Source organism: Hydra vulgaris, chromosome 05 (assembly GCF_038396675.1).
Source record: "Hydra vulgaris chromosome 05, alternate assembly HydraT2T_AEP".
Taxonomy (NCBI): Eukaryota; Metazoa; Cnidaria; class Hydrozoa; order Anthoathecata; family Hydridae; genus Hydra; species Hydra vulgaris.
The window spans coordinates 8,341,324-8,367,500 of NC_088924.1; the positions used below are offsets into that span (position 1 = coordinate 8,341,324).

The 26,177-nt window shown below is 28.5% G+C and overlaps 1 protein-coding gene across 2 annotated transcripts in view; it reads left to right on the forward strand.

Annotated features, from left to right (window-relative positions):
• Positions 1–26,177, forward strand: part of LOC136071832 (tissue alpha-L-fucosidase-like) — an 89,050-nt gene that overhangs the window by 48,500 nt on the left and 14,373 nt on the right. For both annotated transcript variants that reach the window (XM_065797284.1, XM_065797285.1), the window contains exon 6: positions 4,125–4,258. In XM_065797284.1, coding sequence (XP_065653356.1) covers positions 4,125–4,258 — 134 coding nt within the window. The remainder of the gene's footprint in view (positions 1–4,124; positions 4,259–26,177) is intronic.

Consider the following 26,177-nt stretch of genomic DNA (forward strand, 5'->3'; position numbering starts at 1 on the left):
GCTCTAAAAGTTTTAATGGTTCAAAGTGCAGCTGGCATTCAGGTTTCCCGAACTCTGTAGTAGCTCTCAGAGAGATCAACAACTGTAAAATATCAGAGATCTAACAGTGTCATGTTGTGCATGGATGGTGTCTCTGGTCGTACTTTTGGTGCTCACCACATTTGGAGCCCTTTGTTACGGCTTAGGGTTTATAAATAGTAAGTGATGCAATTGCTTGGACTATTGAATAGCATACTGAGTACTATCTTTGCTTTGAAACAAGTTCTTAAACCAATTTCAAAAAGGACTAAGTATCAAGTATTATTAAGTAATTTTTGAAATTGGTAGATTAAGTATCTAAAACTATAAAACACAAAAAATCATTGCCATCCCCAAATTCTCTAAATCTGTCATTCACTAATATTTGTGGCCTAAAGGCCACAAATATTAGTTGCTTCAAATTTGAAGTAACTTTTCTTCTGCTTCTATCTTATCTCTTGCAAAGTTCACCTGACTTATTTGCTTTTTGTGAAATTTATTTGAGTTCAGCTATTTTATCTTGTGATCTTAGTGTTGATGGTTATGTTCCTTTAATTCTTAAAGACTCCAATAGTTACATGCTTGGCCTGGAAATTTACATTCGTAAAACTCCCCCATTCGTTGGGAAACTAGATTTGAATCCACATATTATTCTTTATGTGCTTTTCTTTAGCACCACTTCACTCTATCACTTTTCTCTTTGTTTTATATTGCCCTCCTTCATCTCAAGACTGCACTCTTTTTGATGTAATTTCTAACCAAATTGACCAAAACAAGCCCTTCCTCTTTATCCTATAACCAAAGTTGTTTCTAATGATGACTTTCATGCTTATCACACTGAATAACTTGGTTCTAGTATCAGTAATTCTGCAGATGTTGAAAGTCTTCAACTTGTGCTTTTCCGAACCTCTAGCACAGATAGTCAAATTTGAAACTCGCTTTCCGGACAAATTAAATCATTTACCTTCTCTAATTAACTTATATCTTAATTCTAATCCTTTTCCACATTTACCATCAAATGCTTCTAATCACGCTTTGATCTCTTTAAAACTATTATCTCGTTCTTCTTTATCATCAGAATCCCCCTATCATCTTAGCTCTTACAATTACCTCAAAGCTGACTGGGACTCTTTCTGCAATTTTCCTCCTGATAGCCCTTGGGTAGAAATCTTTTGTCTTTCTGCTAACAAATGTGCTTCTTATTTAACGTCTTGGATTTTACTCCCTCTCTTACTCCCTCTCGAGAATTCCAAGTCAAGCCATTCACCTCCTCCAAATTATTTATATAATTTGTTATATAATTATAATTTTTTGTTTGCCCTTTTTTTCTGGTCTTTTTCTGGAAATTAATATTTTTGACTACCTGAAAGCAACCCTTTAACTCTTTAAACACCTATCTTTTGCTTCTAGTAACAGTCTCTTTCTAATATTTAGAGAGTCGATAAAAAAAACTTCTTTATACCCTCTATTACGCCATTTTAGGTTTTCAAAGAAAAAATTATCTGAATGAATATTTCATGTGTTATAGGTTAAATAAACATAATTAAAAAAAAAAAAATTAATGGTTTTGATTTTATTGATATGTTACCATATGGCAACAATGCATCTAAAAGGTAACGATAATCAAAACATTGAGAAAATAACAGAAAATTTAAAAAGGCAGAGCAATAAATATACATTTATATATTTTTAAATACTGCTTTAAACAGTTCCACTAGCCAGGTTTAAGGCTAGTGGAACTGTTTAAAGCAGTTTGACATCTGTGTCAAACAGCGGTGAACGTTGCATTTTTCACACTTTATTCTTGAAAAACCCTTGCAACCTGGTCTCTTACATCTTCCTTTTTTTTAATTGGCTCAGGAAAATTACTTATATAATCAGGTCTTACTGGTAAGGGTGGAACAGCTGCTGTAGAACCTCGATGCTTTTTAATTTGAAGCCGTGGTTCCATTTCTAATGAAGGTCAATAACGTTTCCTAACCCCATATTTCATTCTTTCATAAGATATATTGATATCTGCGTCTCAAAGTCAAGAAGAGCAAGCACTTCATTTTTCTAAAAATTTGCGTTAGCACAATCAGTCCTGTAGGCAAGCCATGCCTGTACATCTGCCATATCTAGAAAGTGAAAGATAATACATTTGTACCACTTTTTCGACCTTACAGGAATCCTGTATAAAGTTAACAGTGAATCAAGAAGATCCACACCACCCATGAATTTGTTGTAGATCATGATAACTGATAGTAAATTTACTTGTATTTCATGTTAAGTCTTTTTGTGCCATCTTTTGACCTGCTTTATGGGTTCAATTGCAACAAATAAACTTAGTGTAGTGACTGCTCTATCGTCAAACCATTTTGCTGCATACAAATTAACACCGTTATGGTTGCAGGTTTTTAGAGTTGCAGAACCCCTTCCCTTTCTTCCCAAATCCTTTTTTAAAGGCATAATGCTATTTTTAAGCTTATTGGACCTTACTGTGCTACTTGCTGCTATCCATTGTTTCCACAAAACTATTTGCAGTTCCGTTGAATTAAACAAATTGTCAAAGTACACCTTGTGCCAAACATTCCTCGGAATGTTATTCAGGACACGGAGCACAATGTTTCCTGATGCTCCTATATCGGGTTGATCTGGAAATGGTAGCATTTTGCCGGTGTAGAACTCAAAGTTATGAATCACTCCAGTACCAAAGAAACACACACAAAATTTTTAGCCCCATTTTTTAGATTTTTTAGAGTTGTATTATTTCAACAACAATCTGCTTTTGAATGATACCATTTATTCATCAATGCTTAATTTTTTAATTGGTACAAGACTTTTTATAAAATGAGCTAATAAATGGTCGTACTTTAAAGAGTTTGACAGTGCAGTTTACCTTGCGATCATTATTATTGCTGCAGGGTAAGTTTCTTTTGATATGGTAAAATTGAGTGTCTGTCCCCCAGAAACAACTGACCTTAGGCATTTGAACAATGCTCATTATGAATAAAGCACCAATAAACTGCCCACCAATATTCACCAACATTCACCAACATTTAAATTTAACGGTTGATTTATATTACTCTGGCCACTGTAAATATTTGATTGCATAACAAAGTGATCCATTATTTATTCATCAATAATCTCCCTAAAATAGTCTATAGGGTTTTGAGGGTCTTTTGTAAGAGTAATTTGGCCAGAGAAAACGAGCTCCTGGGGAATGATGTCTTCTTTTTGGCGCCTTTCTTTGGCGCCAAAGCTTTAAATATATAAATAATAAATAATATATGGTATAATGCCATTTGACAACAAAATCTAAAACACACTAAAATAACCACATAGACGCACTCTTGCCAAATGGCAACATAACATTTTTTACATATTTTATCTAACTATGATTATGAAAACCTAATAAAAAGTCATATACATTAAGTTTAAACTATGCTTAAACCAAACATATTTTTAGAACTAGAAGTTATAACTATATGATATATAAATATACTTGAAGTTAATAGATTTAGAGGAAACTGTTGTAGTTGACTGAGATGGTCTAATATGTGCTGATACGAAAAAACTGTATCGTTAAATTAAAGAGTTCCTTAAGCAGTGTAAAATATCAAGCTAGACAAAGAAGAATCACTCTTAAAAATCAAAAGTAAAGCAAAAATAAAGCTGAAACAATAAAATCTTTGCTTTATAGCCAAAGGGCAACAGGGCGTAATGAAGGGTTAAATGTTTATTTACAAAAGTTCTTTTTTTCTCGATTTGGTTTAAAAAGACAAGATAAACCATAACCAGAACTTTTTTATAATGGTTTATCGCAATTCTAACTTGAACGCAACTTTTTATATAATTTCCAATTACTGTACAATGCAGACCATTGCTGCGTTTGACCAAGGTAACGCTCAAAAATCAATTTTAGCAGTATATGCCAATTTAAAATTTGCACAAATTAAACATTGGTCAAAAAATTACCCAGGTAAATACCGACGCAATGATAACATTCGGTCAACTAAATGCGCTTCGTTGACCCTACTATGACAAACGCTTGGAGCTATATAAATTGCGCTGCTCTTGCGATTTAATTACATTAAAAAAATAAAGCTGTTTGTTGTTTTTTGCAGAAAAAAACTCTTCCACAACTTTATGACTTGGTTAATAAGTACAAACCTTATTATATTTGGTCTGATGGTGATTGGGAGGCAAACAGTGACTATTGGAACAGTACCAATTTTCTTGCATGGTTATACAATGAGAGGTATTTTATTGAAAAACGATAAAAAAATAGTTATTTGAAAAAGATGCTACATATAATAAAAGATTATATATATATATATATATATATATATATATATATATATATATATATATATATATATATATATATATATATATATATATATATATATATTTATATATATATATATATATATGTATATATATATATATATATATATATGTATATATATATATATATATATGTATATATATATATACATATATATATATATATATGTATATACATATATATATATGTATATATATATATATATATATATATATATATATATATATATATATATATGTATATATATGTATATATATATATATGTATATATATATACCCATTAATATATATACCTATTATATATATATATATATATATATATATATATATATATATATATATATATATATATATATATATAAATTATGTCAATGTATTCTACAAATAGAGTGCTCAATGTTCTTAAAGAACAGTGCAATGATAAATTAGTAAAAACTTAGTAAATACATATATCAGACCATAAGGTGAAAATTAGCAAATATGGAGTTGTTTGACATGCCTTGAATTTCATATATATGTACACATACCTTTATTCTTGTTAACCTCCTGCAATTGTGTCAGAGAGCTTCATATAGCCGTAGCCTTAAATAAAATTAAGCCGGAGAATATACTGTTTATATCATAAAACCATAAAAGGTTAAAAAATAGTAAGATAAAGATAAAACTACTTCACTTTAAAATGCCTTTTTTCAAAAATAAAATGTAAAAGTTTCTAATTTTAAAATTATTTAAATATAGACTTTTGAGAAGTGCACAGATTATTGTGAACTTGCGGGGAAAAATCAGAACATGAGGTGAAAATTAGCAAATATAGAGTTGTTTCACACGCCTCAAATTTCATGAAATTTAAGTTGCATTTCCTTAAAATCAGGCAGGTTTTTATTCTGAGTAGTAAAATACTCAAAGATATCAATAGAATGGCTGACTATATTTCTCTTTCTAGGGCATCGCCGTTTTTAACCTGAGAATTTTCATATTTTGCAACTTTTAAAACTTAATTTTATAGGTTTCGATATTTTTGTCTTATTATTCAAAAATAATTTATGTCATAAAGTAACAAAATTTAAGAAATTTATTTCTCAAAATAAACAAGACAATTATTCAATTTATTTCTCAAAAAAGAACAAGAAATATATTTCTTGTTCTAAGAATAAATTGCAGGGAAGAATATTTATTTCTAAAAACAAGAAACGTATTTCTTGTTTTAAGAAAATTAATTCGTTATAAAAAACTCAATTTAACTGTGCTTACAGTAAAATTCATTTAAGATAATGTAGAGTATGTGATGAGCTTGGAGAAGCTTTAGAAGCTACTTCAAATAAAGAGTTCTTGTAAAAAATTATTAAAAAAGAAGAACAGTGGATTCAAGGAGCTAGCTACAGCGACTGCTTTCTCGTTATTGAATGGTTCTAATAATTTGAACTTTAATTCGATACCTAATTGCAAATATATGTTTACATATTTTCTCGATATATTTTTTTTTAAACTGAAAATTTATATGCATATAGATATTTATTATATATTTTCAGCTTTTAAACGCTGAATTCTGAAGCAAATTTGCTTCAGAAAGAAGAGGTCTACGGCAGTGACGGATCTAGCATTTTTTAGTGTTTGAGATAGCTAACATGGAGCGAAATTCAAAGATTTGTATGTTTATGCTTATCCAAAATAATGATGCTTTTTAAAACGTTGCAATTATTGGAGGCTGGGAACAAAAATGCCCTAAAAATTTATCTCTCTGCCCCAAACGTGAAAGCAACAAGCTGATGAAATAGTTTGTTTGCTATTCTTAACTAAATTTATATTCATTGATAAATTTTAAGTAATTAAGTAATTATGTAATTTTATGTATTGTTTTACAATCTTTAAGCGTTCAAAAGATATGAGCATGCAAAGTTTGTAATCTCTAAAATGAGGGGGGTTTAAACTTTATATGGTCATGATTTATGAACGCTTAGAGAGAATGAAACCTGAAATTTATCGTTGAATAGTTAAGAATAGCAAAAATAAAATATATTTTACCAAATTGTTGCTCTCGCGTTTGGAGGGTAATGAAATTTTTGTGCTTTTTTTGTTCCCAGCCTCCAATAATCGCAGTATTTTGTAAAGCATCATTGTTTGATACAAGTATAAACATATAAATGTTTGGAGTTTGTGCCATGTCTGTTAGCTCTCAAATACAAAAAAATGCTAGATCCTTTACTGATCTGTGGTTCGATGCCTTCTCTAGACTTTTTTTTGACATGAAGCAAGCGTAAACTTCCAAGTTAAGTGCTCTTCTGCGGTGCTCTATGATGCGACCATTAGGTCTTCTTGGAGCACCTAAAACAACCATAGGAAAAATGTGTATATATGTAAAATGTGTATTTGATCTAGTTTAGTTTACAACCAAAGATCGAAAGTCCTTTATCCAATCTTTTTAGGAAACCATTTTGAATTTGGATTTATTCGATCCAAGGCCTCCAGTAGCAAAAAAATAGACAAAAAAAACATCAATTAATACCAAAATGAAGAAAATATCATAAAGTTTATTGTATGACTGGAGAAAAGCTCAAAGATTAACGAAAAATCACTTTACAACAGCCAAAACGTTAATTTATTTATTGTAATCAGTGAAAGATAGGTACAACATATTTCTTATATATAAGCACAGTGCTTTTTAACACTGTGCTTATATTTATGATAATATGCAAGATTCTAATAAGTTAGGGGTGAGTGGGAAAAACTTTCTAAGTTTAATAAATTTCTCTTCTGTGTATTAAGCACCAAGGAGTTTAAATTTATGGAGGTTTATTAAGATTACTAGATGTTTAATTAATAACTAGAGAGCATTTTTAAAACTTGCATTTATAACTACGTGTTAACTATTATTAGTTTCAATTTAGTTGTTTCCAGACTCTTAACAGGTTCTCAAGCATTTACTAATTGTTGCAAGTTATCAGAAAACATTAAATACAAAAAAAACGTTTGACAAAAAAAGAATTCCAAAACATCAATCTTTAAATAAAATGTTGTAATAAATTGCAGTAAATGTATGCAACTTAAATGACAAGTGATATTAAACTTAGAAAACATGAAAAAGACCAGCATGTCAGACATCTTTAAAAAAATTTTATGTTTCAAATTCAGTTTCAACGACCCTTGCCCCGTCTTTGCCTTATCAATCCACTATAAATTATATCAGTTAAATTACTTTATATGTTAGCAATATAAGAGCCAATAAAAATTTGCAAAATTGTTTTTCAAAGAGTAAATTGTTAGACTTAAGATAAGATTAAATTTGTTGATTAAATAATTTAAAATTAAAGGTTGTTAAAAAGGTTGTTAAAAAGGTTGTTAAAAAGGTTGTTAAAAAGGTTGTTAAAAAGGTTGTTAAAAAGGTTGTTAAAAAGGTTGTTAAAAAGGTTGTTAAAAAGGTTGTTCAAGAGTTTGTTAAAGAGATTAAAAAGGTTGTTAAACAAGCTCTGAAATTTTTGAAAACTGGAACTAGAGTTGCCGTTTTTCCAGCAAATAGGAAAACTATGTTCAGTTACCGCGTATTATGTAGTTTAGAATGTAATGAATAGAATTCTAGAGAAGACTTTGATAAGACTGTGACAAATATATTTTCCGGGCTATAAGTTTTATAGAGCTAAAGTAAGAAAAATAAATTTGACAATAAAAGTTTGACAATGAAAGCCATAAAAGTTTAGATGTCTAACAATAAATCAACCAGTTATTCTGGGAAAATAAAAAAAGACCTGGTTATTAGTTTAAAAAAAAAAATCAATAAAAATGTTCTTGCGAAAGAGTTATGTCTTATCCTTGAGTGTGATAATAAGATCAGACCCATTTAAAGCCTTTGTTAATGATATTTTAGAAGAATTCCGAGATTTTAGATTTAGTAATTGATACTAATTGTAACTTAATGTCAGACAATACATTTTAGCACTTATTTTTTTCTACAAAAATAAAAAAAAAGAGCAAGAAAGAACTTAGAAATAGCAGCTGCATAAAAATAGAAAATCGTAAAATAGTGTCAGGACTTGGAACTGGCGACCATGAATAAAAGCTACTACAATTATCATAAATAAAAATGTTGGTTAAAAAATACTGTGAAAGCGCAGTTTGGTTAAAAAGAGGATTCATATTCTAGACGGTTGCCTCATATTTATTATATAATGCAATCATAATCTAGGTAGTTGCCTAATCCCTGCTAATCAATCCAAATTCATGACAAAAGACTTCTTATCTTTTATTTATCGTATTCTTCTTAAGAATTCTTCTTTTTAAAACAAACTCAAAGCACTAAAAGCACTAATAGAGAAACATGCCCTCATCAGAAGATTATAGAGAAGCATTAGAAGATAATAGAGAAATATGTCCTCATTAGAAGGTAATAGAAATAGTTGCACAGTCAATAAGAAAGAGATACAATTAAAATATTCTGGCTAGATTTAAAAACATCTTAAATTCATCATTTTTGACAGAAAACAATGTAACGTAAGTATATACATTAACTTAACAGATACGCATCCGTGCCGTTGGTTAGCGCTCTGCATTAGAACCAAGATGTCCGAGGTTTGGCTCCGGCTCTAGCCTAATAAACGACATTGGTGTGGAAGGAGGCGTGAACTTAATACTTTAATGCTCTTCCACGGTGCTCTTTAATATGACCGAACTGACTTCTGGAAGTACCTAATAAACACACACACACACACACTGTTTAACTAAAACTTTCTACTTACCTCTAAAGTCTACGTCAAAGAGACCTTTTAAAAAACAGCACCCAAATGCAATTAAAATCCGCCCAAGAAGAGCATTTATTGAGACAGCCTCTTTAGCTCCTTCTAAGCTAAGAATCTTACGGCAGAGGACAATTTAAGTCAGAGTTAGCTTCTTTTAGTCATTGCCTAAAGACGATTTTCCTACAAGCAAACAGAACACAAAGCAGTTTTACTGACTTACATTTTACCTATACTAGATTAATTAGGATAATCTTACTTGTAGCCTGAACTAAGCTCTTTACTTTTTTTGAAACACTTTATTGAAATTTTGTAAGAGTTCAAGGCTTGTTCTAGACATATATGCAATTTTAGTAAGAAAATAATGGTAACTAATCCGTTAAAACCTCTGTCCTGATATTCTACAACGAGACCTCTCAATTTTCTAGGAGCATGTTATTAGCCAAAATAACAACATCTAAAAAGAAAAACAAAGTTCACTTATTAAAAATATTTATGCCAATTAATTTGAAGTTGCTTTTTTAATTTTTGATATTAGGGTTAGTCAATAATGAGGTTGAGCTTTTACCGACATTTAAGTTTACCGATAAATAAGTAAAAATCACAGAAACTCATAATAATTTTTTTTTTGTTTCAAAATAAAGTCTTCGAAAAATTTAGATCTAATACCTTTATTGATAATTGTTATATTGATAAAAAAAATGTGTTTTATTGAAACAAAGACAAATTCTATCAAGTTGCCATTTATTTTTGGATCAAATTTCTTTCAAAAATAATCCAGCAGCAGAATAGAATTGTGTTTCAGCAGAGTAGAATCGTTATATAGAATTTGGCTTAATAATTTTTGGAGAGATGCATTGAATAACAGTTCAAACTGACAGTTCTATTTCGAGTAGTTTGATAGATCAACATTTCTTTTTAAATAGATTTGAATTCGTCGAATGCTAAATTGTTTTCGAAAAGTCATCATTAAGTGAAAGTCGATTTTCGTCAATATTTTTCCAATTCTTGAATAAATTCATAAGACAACTGAATTCTTTGGAAAATGCCAAGATAGCAAATGTTTGGCAGTCTTTGAAGTACAGACTTCAAAAGATTGCAAAAACTTACGTGTAAACGTAAAAACTTCATGTTTTTCAATATCAGATAAACATTCTGTATTGAAAAGGTATTTGTACAAGCCTACAAGACTGTCTCAAAACTTCAAAACGTCTCAAAATTGAACAACTAATTGCAGTCTAAAGAGTTGAATTATGTTGATTCAGTTTGTTCTAAATCCAGCCTCAAAACATTTTTTATCGTATCTTTCTGCTCGCAAACAGAGGGTTCAGTTTCTACTTATTCAGATATTGAATCTGGTGAGCCTCAAGGTTCAATATTGGGACTAACATTGATTTTTTCTTGGTCAATAATTTTTTTATTTCAAAGACAACGGAAATCTACTCGTTTTCAAATAAAAACATCAAATGCTATTTCATGGTTTACTATAAATAAAATGATTGCAAATCCGGACAAATTTCATTTTTTGTGTTGGCTTCAAAAATTGTGAAGGTCAATTTTTAATTGGTGAAAATGTAAAAATCTTTGTTTTCTTTTTCTTCTATCTGGGTTACTGGGTTACTGGGTTAAATAATGATATTTTCATAATTTAAACAATCTTCTCTAATTTAATGGCCTTGTTTTATCGAATTTTTTATATTATCTTTTGATTTAAATATTTTGCTCAAAATATAATAACAATCTAATTAAAAAGTTCATGACATGACAAAAGGACTTTGTATTGTTTATTAGAGACTTGACCTCTCATTAAATAAAATTCTAAAATTAAAAAATAAACCAAGCATCCGCTTGGTGTTCGCTTAATTTGGTGTATTTAGTGTCATTTGTTTTTTTTATTCATTTATTTCCATAACTGTAATATACATTTTCATTTTTGCGTATATACAATTGTAATTTGATTTAAACTTTTTTTTAAACTCAAATACTGATAATATATATTATCAGTATTTGTCCGATAATAAATAATATATGCTATCAATATATCAGGCAAATGAATATGAATAGCGATGATAATGCATCACAACCTAATATTTTCGCTCACGATATTGAAATGATAGTTTCCTTAGAGTTTTCTCTGTCAACTTAGTATAAAATTAACCGCCTAAAATAAATCATACAATTAAGTCATACAATTTGCTGATTTGTACAATTTTTTTAAGAGGTTCCTCCGACGATAAATTTTGATTAACACGGACTTTTAATTAGAACATAAGTGCAATATTAAAACTTTTTTAAAAATTCAAAACTTTGAAAAATAAGCGAAATACTTTTCAATCAAATTTATATTCGAGAAATATTTTAAGAAAATAAACATTTTTACAGATAGCTTTGAGTAGTTTATGCTTTAATTAAAATCTATTTATTAAGACAGAATGAGTAACCCTAAAATAACCTCATACACTTTAAGCAAGTTAAACAAAACAAGTTGATTGAGTTAATCAATTTATTTTGTTCTTATTTTTAAAAGTTTTATTAAAACCACGAGTAGGGTAACCGAGGCTAAATTTAAAAGACTGCACTTATCTCCTTTAACTTTAATATTTGCAAACTTTTTATTTAGGGTTATAAAATAGATCTTAGTGACGTATTAATGCAACATTGATAAATATAAAACTTATATATTCCGCAATAGTAAAACATAAATAAAAAAAAATAAAAAGGTTGCAACCTACTCCGCACCGGGGCAAGATGCAATAGTGAATGAGGTAAAATGCAACAAAATAATTAGAAAATATAAGCTTAGCAAAGTTCACAAAAAAATTACAAGTGAATCTGTAATTTCTATTTGGTAACAAAAAAATTATAATTACAATAAAAGAAGGTAATACTTTCATTAAGCTGCAATACTTTAATTTTGCAATACTTCACATATACCTGGCTTGTTTAGTAAACTTATAACTGTTTTTAAAAAAAAACATTCTCTAAGTCAAATAAACAACAATTAAATTTAGAAAAAGGCGAGAGAAATTTTGATGATAATTAAGTTCTGTATTTTTCTGTTTTTAGGATATAAAAACACCATAACTTTTTATTTAAAAAACTATTTTTTTAATGTAAAAAAAGTTACATTAATTCCATAAATTCAACTTTAATGTTTTTTTTTTGTTGATATAAAAGTATTAGATTTTTTCTTTCTAGAACTAATTTTTTTTTTCAGCCATAACTTGCTGTTTTACTGGAGTATCTGTAAGAATTTCTGCATACTTTTTCTTTGATCTTGTATTTCTTTTCAAGGTTATGCTTTAGTTAGAGGTCTTACATTTTTTGGAGAAAATTCTAATGATACCGGAGATGGAATTGCATCTGACGTTGACGATGATATACTAATATCAATATCTGCTTTAGATTGAGTTGCTAGACAATCAGTAACAAATGTTGTGGAAAAATCTGCATCTGAAAATATATTTTTATCATATGGAAATATTCCTACCACCCTAAAACCAGAAATTATGTTTCGTTCTGTAAGAGAATGCTGTAAGGCTATTTTTGGAATTCCTGGTAAATCATCTATACTCATTATTTTTCCTGGCCAAATTTTCATCTATGAGTCTTTTGCATTGGCTACGCATTTTTTGAATGATCCAAATACAGATTTATCTAGAGGGAGGGAAAGCAAAACTATTCCGTTATTTTTAAACAATGTTATTAATTAAACAGATAAATGAGACTGATGGTTATCGAAAAGTAATAGCACAGGGCTTTCTTTTGTTGGCTTGACATGCCAAATAAAGTGGTTCATGTAAGTAACACATAACTCCTGATGATCAAAGAATTTTTTTCTTTGAAAAAGAAGCATTGGAGACAAACACTATTACTACACTCATTTACAGCTAACATCATTGTCACTAGAGTTCCTCGTTCTTGAGAAGTAATGATCCAACTTGCCTAATATCGTTACGAGCAACTACCTTGTTTGGTTTTTGCACAGTGGTGATACCAGTCTCACCAACATTGTAAATATTAGCAGAGAAATGATGTCTATCTAAAACATCTGATATTTTCTTGATAAAATACATCTACATTAGCACGATTAAAACTAGTTGCTCTTGCAAGACTTTTTTTTTATTATTTTTTTTATACATGTTTATTTTACAACTACAAAGTAATTACAAGTAACCAATCACTGATTGGCAGTAAAGATATACAAATTTAAATCATAAATATAAAGTTCGAAATATACGAGGTAAATAAAAATATAGTTGCTTACAACTCCGAGACATGAATAAAATAAAAACCAATTACAACAATATAATAGCATGTACGTAAAAATAATCCAAGAAATATATCTCTATATTACTCCAATTAAAATAAAAAATACAATAAATAAAAATAAATCTGCTGATATTTTGGAGGAGATTTTAGATGTTTCACTATAAGTTTATTTACCTCATTTCAAAATAATGTTATTGTATAAATATAATAAAAACGAAATTTGTGTAAGATTGATAAAAAGAATTACTTATTTGTAGTCATAGGAAACTCGCAGAAGACTTAAGTCAGTCTTGTCATCGAGTACCTTTTCCTTAGACGTATAATACACATAAAAAATCAGTTGCATACGTGGTATATATGTATGTGTTCCATATATACCTTGTTATTAATATTATTTTTTTAATCGATTTGTATTAAAAGTTAAGTTACATTTATTTATTTATTTACTCAAATTTAAAAAAATTCCTTAAAGTTGTTTAATTTGATTATTGTAGTTTTTAGCTTTTTTTCAGAGAATGTTCGTTGTTTAAGTTGAATAGTGATTCGTTTCTGGAAACTAATTTGCTAAATAAATAGGGACCACGAAATGTAATTGAGAATTTTGAGAGTCTTGTTGTTTCAAAAGGTATCTTAAAGTTGCCTGTTGCTCTTGTATTGTATTTATTTATATTGTTTTTAAAAAAGTGTCCTGTAAAATGTTATGGAACCAGACTTAGTTTATATTTAAATATGAAAAGTATATTTTGAAAAATATTTATTTGAAATGTATTTAGTGCGTTTATTTGTTCCAGTAGGGAATGAACATGAGTAAATTTGTTTTTGTTGTATACTAGTCTTGAAGCGTGTTTTTGACGTAAGTAAAGTGGTTGTAATTTAGATTTGTGGGTACTGCCCCATGCTATATTGGCATATATGAGATAGCTATGTATGAATGAAAAGTAGATAAGATGGTCTTGCCTTGTAAAGTAAACCTATGTTCTTTGATATTTTTGTGTTTTTGCAGTTTATGTGGGGTTTCCAGGATTGCTTCTGGAGTTCTGATAGACAACCCTAAATACTAATTTAAAAACCCTTTCATTCAGTTAGGACCAGAAATTGAAAGTTTTTAACCACGATTTTGGAAATTTAATGTTATATTTTATAGCACATTCAAATGGAAGCTTTTGTGCTTCGTAAGGTGATAATCCCAAACAAGTATTAGAAGATATTGATATATATGAAGCAATAGATTTTTCTTGTTAAAAAGTGAAAATTGGAGTGACTTTTTATTACCAGGAAAAGGTAGTGGCATTGCCATAGCAACAGCTTTTTACTTTATTCATATTTGCTGTCTCTATTACCATTAGTGTTGGAGAAAGCCCTTTTTCAGTCTTTTTCTTGTTAGTTCGCATTTACAACTTTTACTAAAGTACAAAATAACAGTTAAGTCAAATAAAGATAAAACAAAAAATATTACAAAATTCATTTTATATAGTTAATCTACATCATCATTTATTTATATATGTACTATTGATGTGTCTATGCATGCATGTATGCAGGGCCGTCCCGAGGAGGTGGGGGGTAGGAGGGTGTCTAGCCCCCTACGAATTATATTTTTTACCTTTTTTTTTTAGATAAGTTAGTCAGCAAAAAATTTTTTTATTGATTTAGTATGTATGTATGGATGCTGAGCCGTAATCATCGGGCGGACCAGGGGGGTCATGGCCACCCAAAAAAATTTTAAAATTATATTTATTATGGGAAAACATTTATGTAAAATTTTTTTAACAAATATTTTATTCTATACCTCCTTTAAAAGAACCATAGGTCCCCCTGTAATTAAAATTGTGAATACGGCTCTGATGTATGTATGTATGTATGTATGTATGTATGTATGTATGTATGTATGTATGTATGTATGTATGTATGTATGTATGTATGTATGTATGTATGTATGTATGTATGTATGTATGTATGTATGTATGTATGTATGTATGTATGTATGTATGTATGTATGTATGTATGAATGTATGTATGTATGTATGTATGTATTTATGTATGCATGTATATATGTATGTATGGATGTATGTATGTATGTATGTATGTATGTATGTATGTATGTATGTATGTAAAGATTTATACATACATATATATATATATGTATATATATATATATATATATATATATATATATATATATATATATATATATATATATATGTATATATATATATATATATTTACATATAATTACATATTTATACATATGCTTCATGTATATATTATATTTACATATACAACTTATAAACTTATCTTCATCATAAAAATTTTATTTTCGTTTATTGTAAAATAAAAAAAGCGTCCATTATTTTAGAAAAAACTTGATAAGTGCGTAAAATCAACAAAACCCGCAGTTATTTTATGATTTAGTATACTATAAGCAATTTGATGCAACTTACCCCATAGGCATCATAATCACTCTAATCAATGTATATAGTTATTAATATTAAATAAATCTTCTTTTTTTTAACTTTTCGTGTTTGAAAAAGATTTTTTTAACTTACCATTACTTTATTATGGTCATACACCACTAAATTTACTGAAAACCCAAAAAAACTTCAAAAACGAAGTTAGAATTTTTATATCTAAAAAAAAAAAATTAATAAATTTTAAAATTCTTATTTGATTATTGTCAGTTTTTTACAACTGACGTGTTATATGTATACTCCTAGTCAGCGTTTACGGGAACATGTTTTTTTGTTCTAGTTATGGATTTTTTTTTTTTTACTATTTCTATACTATTTTTGTCATAAATATAATTGTTTTTTAATTTTATTATATTTTTATTTTTATTTATACATATCTAATTTTATTTTTCTATTAGATAAATAAGTTTTTTATATTTATTTTTGTCATTTTTATTTATTTATTAAGCATTATATTTCATTTTTATTTCATCTATTTACAAAAACGATTACTTACAGTAATATAACCATATTTATATAAATCTTGCCGTAACCATATTAATATAAACTTTGCCGTAACCCTAAACCTAGGCTTGACCTTGATGTTGACCCAAACTAAACCCTCAGTCGATGTAGCAGCACTTCGTTTCGAGTCAGGCTATTTAATAGTCGAGGTATGCACTTTTCGTTCTCTATAAAAGTTGCTTAAGGTGACATTTTTTTTACAAAAAAATGATGCCTACGGGGACAAATAATCAACGGATACACTAAAATTTCCCAGATAATGCTAATGTCCCCGTAAGTGTTCGTTTTTTGTAAAATCTGTCCTCGTAAGTGATACTATTGGTATATATATATATATATATATATATATATATATATATATATAGAGAGAGAGAGAGAGAGAGAGAGAGAGAGAGAGAGAGAGAGAGAGAGAGAGAGAGAGAGAGAGAGAGAGAGAGAGAGAGAGAGAGAAAGAGAGAGAGAGGGGGATGGTGATGGTGCTCGATTGACGTCACGATGTAAATATTGTTATTCCGACGTCATCTTGTAGGTCAAAGAGATGCGCATAAGTTTAACGCAAAGTTAATTACTATTATCTGTTGTAGTTCCTATCAAAAAAAACAATTAAAAATTTTGTTATTTTGAATAAATTTATTTAGAATTTAATTATCTTTCTCATGATATAATTTTTTTTTTTTTGTTCAAACTAAAACTCAATATTAAATAGCTTATTTTCTTTACACTGTCAAACAAGGTAAATAAACTTAACAACAAAGTAAATTGTAAATAATTTGAACAATAATACAATACAAACTAGGGTGGAGCGATTTGAAAATTTTTGAAATTTGATTTGCCTGAGCAGCAAATCAATATCTTTTGGTGAAAAAAGAACCTTACTCTTTTTTTTTTTAGTTTAGATGAGTTCTTGAGGTTCCTCTTTGGATTCTAAATTTTTGATGGGTCCTAATATTGTTTAAATTTTTTTTTTTCTAAACTTTATCAACTTGATACTTAAAAGAGGCAAAAAAATATGCTGATTTTGAAAATAATATTTGTTTTTATTAAAAAATTAAAATTAAAAAAGTAGAGTTGTTTTTTTCATTAAAAACCCCCGTCCTCAACAAAACGGGGGTTTTAAGGTATATTTTTGCAAGTATTTTTTTTACTAAAAATTTTTTTTAATAAAATTATTATTTATGAAATAAGCATTTTTTTCTGCTTTTTTTGAGTCCAAGGTTGATAATGGTTTAGAAAAAAAAAATTCAAAAATATTACGACGTGTCAAGAATTTAAATTCCAAAGAGGACCCTCAAGATCTCATCAAAATCAAAAAATATTTTTTTACTTTTATCTTATAATTAATAGACATTGATTCGTGTCTCAGTAATATTGGTTTTTAAACTCTTTTTTTTTTGCTATGAAAATTGCTCCACCCTAATACAAACAAGCAAAACCACAAATTTAAAAGTATGTGTGATTTTAGAGGCAATTAAGACTCGCACAAAAATTTGTAGAAAATTCAAATGATTACGTTTTTACTATAAACTAAAACACTACAAACTTTAAATTGTTAAAAATTTATGTTTACCTTTACCTAAAATTTTAGATTGTTTTTCATCAAACATAGACTTTTTATTTACAGTTTAACTTGTCGCATTGTTGATGTTCATAAATTAAACTTTAAAGTTAAAAGCTGTATGTTTGAAAGTATTTGCTCTTTAAATTGAATCCTGCAGATAAGAAAAGTATACCCGATAGATGAAAGTTTGATATAAAGGTCTTTATTAGCTTATAGATATGTAAGAGGTAGAAGATACGAATCAAATCAAAGAAAATTTTAAATAAGTTGTGACATTTCAATGACTTTTATGTATAGTACAAGTATGTTGTATATTGATCTCGTGTTACCAAGTAAACACTTCTAAAAGCATATGAAGCTGTTGTAGTATTATCTATGGCTTGTGCTGCTTAAAGAAATGAAAAATGGAAAAAAGGCCATTAATCATTAAATAGAGTTGTAAAACCTTATAACAGTATTTAAATAATATTCAGGTATTGTCAGAGAACTGCAAATCGTGTAAAACTGTGGAATGCAGGTAAAAGTACTAATTATCACTTAAAAAATTGATTTTATTTTATGGATTAGTTAGCAAAGTTTACATTACATTAACATTTTTCTGCATCGATTAGTTTATAACACTGAAGTTAGAGTTTGTGCAGTTTGGTCTTATTTCATTGAATTCAAAGATGCAGTCAAGAAAAGGTTATTTGATTAAAGCTAGCTAAATAAGAAGAAGGTTCTTCCATTCGAAATGGAATTTGAATTTTTGTGACTTATTAGTTATTTTTGCTTTAATTTTTGTGTTTTATCAAAACAAAAGAAGTGATAGTTGAAACACTAATATAAAGGAGAAAGAGGAATGGGGAATAAAAGTAAGTTGATAATTTTAGTCTTGATGTAATAAATGGCGGTGGGGGGCGTGATGGTTGATAAAAGTGTTGGTGAGAAATTTTTTTATGTTACAGTATAGGTATTCATTATAAAAAATTTTTGTTCAGAAATCCAAACATATATTTTTTACAAAACACACATAAATCTATTTGAGTCTAGCGGTCAAATGCGCATTCTAATAATTTCTAATAATTAAATAGGATATACGCTATAATAATTAAATAGGATATACGCTGACATAAATTTTAAACTTTGGTGAGAAATAAAACAAAAGTTTGTTTTCAACAAAGCGAGATTTACTTGTCGGCAATTTTTAAAGCCTGTTTACACTGAAAACTTTTGTTTTTATCAGTGACTGAAATATTTATATTCTAATTTTTAAGGCCGATTTTCACTGGTTTTGTTGTTGTTAATAACAAGTAAAAATTAATGAAGGAGTGGGGGCGGGGGAGAGTTCTTAATAAGCTTGGGGTGGTTGGGGAAAATTTTCAAAAATTACTAAACGCCCATACTCCCTTTATTAAGGACTCTAGAGAATGCCTTATTGTATGCCTACAATTAATTAATTTATGGATGAGGCTAAATATATGCATTGTTAAAGCATATAAGAAAATAATAAGGAATATCAATATCACAGATATTAATTGTGTTCCTTATAAACTGAACTAAAAAAAAGGTGTAAAAAAGTTGCTTTCTAAAAGTACTTAAAAGTCGTGCTAAATATTACATTTAAAGTTATATATATATATATATATATATATATATATATATATATATATATATATATATATATATATATATATATATATATATATATATATATATATATATATATATATATATATATATACAAAAAAAGCAATATGAAAATTATATATATAAAAATTACAAAAAAAGTATAAGTTTCAAAGCTATATTTCTAGCTATAAAGCTAAATTTCAAAGCTTTATTTCAAAGCTATATTTCTGTAATTTTAAACAGTAATGTACACATATAAGAGCTTTCATTTCACTCAATCCAGCTGCCTTTAGCTTCAATGACTTGCTCGATACGCTTCCTGAACCTGGAGCAGGCGTTTTGTATATGTATATATATATCATTATATATGTATGTATATTATATATTATATTATATATATCATTATACATCTATGTATGTATATATATATATCAGGCATTTTGTATATGTATATATATTTTCAGTTCTGTGAATAAGTTTTTGACTACTTGTATAATTAGACGTATTTACAATTTTTTTAAAGCGTACTTAAGTTAATAATATATAAGAAAAGTTGAAAGAATATATTATTTCGAATAAATAAACAAAATTGATTTATTAAAACGATGTGTCATAACAACTACATCCAAAACAGTATATTCGAAGAATGCTGTTACAGAAATCAGAGAAACTGGCTCCCTTGAAGATAGAAAGAAAAGTGGTAGACCTTCTAAGCTAACAAAAGATGACAATAAATATTTAAAAACTCTGTCTTTAAAAAATACAAAAAAAGCATCAACCGAGCGGGCAAAAGACATTAACACAGCAACTGGGGAAAATGTCAGCTCTTCTTATATTCGACGGCACCTACGTAAATCGGGATTAAGAGGGTGTGTTGCAATTTGAAAACCATTATTGCGGTGCGGCAATAAAGAAAAACGACTTAAATACGCAAAACAACACAAAGATTGGGCCCAGGAAATGTTTAATTGGGTTCTGTACACCGATGCGTCCAAACTCGAAATTTTTGGAACGAAAGGACGCCAATATGTTTGAAGAAGAATTGAAGAAGTCTATCAGCCCGAGTGTTTAAACCCTACTATTAAACACAGAAGAGGCTGTTTACAAGTTTAGGGCTGTTTATCTTCATCTGGAGTAGGTGGTTTGATCAAAATAGGAGGTGACTCACCGAGAAACGTTATGTGGATATCCTAAGGCACCATGCTGTATCATCCGGAATGAGAATAATATGTCATAATTTTATTCTGCAGCAGGATAATGACCCGAAATATTGTTCCCGAGTGGTTAAAAATTATTTGAATGAAATGGCAGAGGAAGGAGTACTGGAATTGGTGACCTGGCCTCCCCAGAGTTCAGTTTTGAATATAATTGAGCATATTTGGGATTTCCTGGACAGAAAGAAGGTCGAACATGCTCCCCGAAATGCTGAAGAATGTTTTGAAGTACTTCAAAGAGAATGGCACAACATACCCCAGGATTTTATAACTAACTTTTATGAATCTATTCCCCGGAGAATATTGGCTGGGATTGGGGCAAAAGGAGGATATAGTAAATATTAAGAGTTTTTCATGAAGTTTGACATTAAAAAGTTTGTAATTGTTGCCTATTTTGTGTGAAATACATGTCTTTTAATAAGTTTATAATTTAGAACTACAAACTTAAATATTAGAGAAGAATTCTCCGGGATTTTTTGAAAAAATGTAAGTGGTCTAAAACTTATTCACAGTACTATATATATATATATATATATATATATATATATATATATATATATATATATATATATATATATATATATATATATATATATATATACATATATATATATATATATATATACATACATATACATATATATATGCATATAATATATGTATATAAAATATGTATAAAATATATATATATATTTATATATATCTTTATAAAATATGTATATAATATATATATATATATATATATATATATATATATATATATATATATATATATATATATATATATATATATATATATATATATTAGGGTGGCTTTTAAAACAACATTTTTGAAAAAAACCTGTTCCTACCCCTTTACTTTGTTCTATATAATACTAAAACACTAGGTTTAAAATTTTTTTGAACAAAAAATTATTTTAGGGGTAGCTCAAGACCCTTAAAAATTTGACTGGTCCCTAAAATTTCGAAAATAAAAGTTCTTCTAAAGTATGTCAACCTGGTACTCAAAGAAGCGAAATTATATAAAAACTTCAAAAACAGTAATCACTTTACAAAAAAAGCATGTTTTAAAAAACTATTTTCTTAAAACTTGAAAATAATGACTTTTTTTATTTTTAGCTTAAAAACAATAGTTTTTATGCATTTATTTAGGAAAAAATTTATTTCTTTGTAAATTGATTATTATTTTTAAAGTTTTTATATAATTTGGCTTCTTTTGAGTACCAGTTTGACATACTTTAGAAGAACTTTTATTTTCAAAATTTTAGATAAACTTCGTTTTTTCAGCAATGAGAAAATTTTTACTGTGGATGCCAAAGTGAACAGAAGAAATGACAGATGGTTGGCTAAAGACCCAGAAGATGTCTCAGTGATTGGTCAGATAAAATTTCCAGCCTCTTTCCATGCCTTTATATCTGTTTCCAGCAAAGGCCATGTCATGCCACCACACTTCTTCCTGAAGGGCCAAAATGTTAACAAAGAAGTCTACTTGGACCCTCTGATTAAGGTGGTGAAACCTCGGATGGACAAGTGTTTCAAAGGTAGGCCATATGTGTTTTAGCAAGACTCAGCTCCTGCTCATACCTCCAGTTTGGTACCGGGTTGGCTTGAAGAGAATCTCCCTACGTTCTGGTCAAAGCACTTTTGGCCTCCAAACTCACCAGATCTCAATATAATGGACTATTATTTCTGGGGCACTTTGGAACGTGAGACCAATAAATCAAGTTACAACACTAAAGCGAGCAATTACTACTGCAGCTGCCAACATGTTGGCCGATGAGATGGAAGCGTATCGAGCAAGTCATTGAAGCTAAAGGCAGTTGGATTGAGTGAAATGAAAGCTCTTATATGTGTACATCACTGTTTAAAATTTCAGAAATATAGCTTTGAAACTAATACTTTTTTTTTAATTTTTATTTTGTGTCAAAAAAGTCCGGATTTCGAGCATCCATCCTGTATAATTAAAAAATCTCCTAATTCAAACTTTTATTTTCACCTATAAAATTCAAATTAAAAAAGTTTATATACTTTATATAGTACACAATTCTAAAAAAAGTTCTAATGTATATTATTTTATAAATGCTAGTCCAGCATTTTTTGTCAGATTTCTTAAAAATCCAAATAACTTAATACGTTCAGAATCATGTTTGTTTATAGTATCAACAAAAGGTTGTGCTGTTAAGCCATTATATTACATACATTATTAAATTCAATAAAATCATGAAAAAAAGTAAATTACCCAACACAATTTACTTTCAGTGGTAATATATAGAATTGTACATGAGGTCCACAACTAACAAGATCTTTAAATAACAAAGAGTCACCTCTTCTGAGAAACTAATTGTACACTAATAAATAAAAAGAAATAGATCTTCTAGACATTATAACAGTTTGCTTGAATGGATACATGTATTCCTTGAAAATGTTTTAATACTTACAAATCTATTACGCCTTTACTTGTACTGTTTATAGAAGTCCTTGAAAAGTTACCACTTATTTCAAAAAATTTTAGACTTTGATTAATTATTGTTAAATACTTCTAGGATACTAAAGCAATATAATAAGTAAATCAGCATATTAGTTAAATACATTTTAAAATATTAATACAATTTAATAACTTATTTAACATGATTAAACAACCAAAATGTGTTTTGTTCGCTGTGTCTGAGCTATGTAATTTAGCAAATTGACAAAAATATTTAAAAAAAGGATCTTATGTATTATAATACTTAACAGAAGATCTTAAAAATGTAAAACACAAATAATTAAGTCCATTTATAATAGACTCCCTCGCATTCAATAATAGTATTATTGAATATTATGGAGTAGACCATTGCCTACTAGGTGTTTTTTTTTAAATCATAAAAAGTCACCCTGGTATTTTTTTATTGTAGTAACACAAAACAATAATATTTACTTTTTTTAAAGTTATTTTCTCTTCGGGAAAATGGATTTAATAATCACACTTTTTTTTTCAGCCATTTTGATATGTTTTACAGCCTATTTTTTAGCGGTCTAAAAGCCCGGTTTTCTACTTCTGGTGCCCGGGTGCAATAATAATATTAGGGACCCACAGATATAAATATAATTTTATACTAACAGGCTTCTTGAATGTTTGCAGTTGGTTGAAAATAAAGGTTTTAAAGATAAAAAACTATCGAAAACTGAGATTAAACCAAATTTTTAAAAATTACAATAATTTTATGCGTATTTTTAGTCATTTTGAATAGTTGTTAATTTAATTACAAAAAAAAAAGTTTTAATAGGAAGTTCATTAGCGTTTGGGGGCCCCTAAATCGTGGAGCCTGTGTCCATTTTACCAACTGTTCCCCTCCTTAGAAAACCTTCCCTGGAAGTCTATGTAATTAGGAATTTAATATCAATAGAACTATACTTAGATTATTGACTACAGAAAATATTTCATTCAGCAGTTAAAGAGAAAAAAAAAAAGTATAATTAACATACTAGACATTCATTTTATAAAATAGTCACACTTTTTTACGTTTCTTTTATTCTCTCTTCGACTTTGGGTCTTAGTCAAAATGAATTTGTCTCTTTTCGTAACCATAAACCTGTTTAGATGCCTCTGAGGTTACTTTGACTGCTCTCTCCACAGATTAAGAATTGTTAGGCATATCTATTACACAAAGTTTTAGGTTTGATTTAATAGCCTCTCTCAGATTTTCTGACGTTATGCAAAGAATTGTTGGGGGCTCAACCTGAATATCATAAACAGAAAAAAGATAATCTCAAGACTCAGCATCAAAATTTATTTTCATTGTGGATTTCGGCTTAAGCTTTGGTTTAAAAGTAATTTCTTCTTTCAATGCTCTTATTTTAAGGATTTGGTTGAGGGCTTGATTTCTTATATTTAGATTTTCATCCAGCTGCATCCAGTACAGGAAACTTTCTTGCAAACAACAATATGAATTTCCTTGTAAGTTCTTAAAAACAATGCTCTGAATCCTGCTGTCTTTAAGCTTGACTAATTGAATGGTTTTGTACAGAAGTTGACAAGCATCTTAGCATTTTCTGGAGCGCTTAATAGCAAACCACATTACACGATAGACTTGAACATTATATTTAGTTATTACTAATAACTTAGGAGATCGTTTATCAGTCCTAACATAAACAATCATTATTCTTAAGGCTAGAGTTAGCCATCTGGCATAAAAAATTGGTCCAGGTTTTTTTGCAAGAAATTTTTTAGATATAAAACCTTTTGAGATACCCACACAATACTCATAAAGCTTTCGCTGGTTTGCACTAAGATTGCTTATAACCTCACTGCTAACAAACAAATCTATTTCCGAATATATGGGAACATACTCAACCAATAGCTGTTCATGAAGAGTTTGATGAGATGCAGCATCTCCAATACGCCCTTTATAAGACTTAGGACCATTTGTGTTTCCATCTAATTCACATATAATGTGTCGCAGTGGAAGTTCAACTTGATGAAGAAAACATCCTAAAACGTGCAAACTTCTTTTAAGAATTTTTTCGAGTTTTATAACCAAACCGTTATCTGCACCTGTATTAGAAGTTATGTTTCCTACAATAACAGCGATTAAGCTCTGAGCACTATTATATTCTGTTAAAACATTTGCAGTAGCGTTTGCCATGAAAGCGCCAGTTCCATAAGGTATAACTACATGAGTCAAATAATTTTGTGCTGTTGGTCCATATTCTGCTGTAAATGTAAGATGATGCTCTTCTTTGGTTAAAGCAACAATAATAGGATCTTCATCAGTGTTATAACTGACAGAATGTACTAATGTAGACTTGTCAATTTTTCCATCAATAACCAATAACCTTTAATTCTTTAACATCAGCTAAGTGTTTAGAACTTATGATAGTGCTGATTCTTTTTTTTTTCTCTCCAAAAATCTTTTTTTCAGTTATTATTTGTGATTTATTAATTTTTTTTACAATACCATAGTCTATTAATACAGCTGTTGCCAATGCAGCTATTGCAGCATCGCTTATTTCAAACCGTATCGCAGCTTTTGCCAAATTTGTTAAACGAGTATAATTTTTTTAAACTGGCACGGTTATAGAAAAGTCTGGATCAGATTCAAATTTATTATTGTTATCAAATAACTCAGTGTCCAGATTGGAATCACATTGAATTTCAGCAGCAGGCAACTTAATACATCTTTTTATCTGCTCGTTAGTTTCTCTCTCTCTTGCTTTTTTTTTTCTCTGACAGCTGTTTTTTTATCTACTGTACCAATTTGAAATCTTCCTGTTATTCCAATTTTAGATTTTTGATCTTTTAAATATTCTCTATCCAATGGTGGTACCTAAAACAATTTTAAACTTTTTTAACAAGGTGTTTACTCAGTTCAATAATAAACTTGTTAAAGTAAATTTAGAATAAAATAATTACACTAAAATAGTCTCAAATATATTTTACAATATCCTAAACACTTAAGAAAATTACAGTTCAAACCATCTCTTAGGCTTTTTATTATTAAT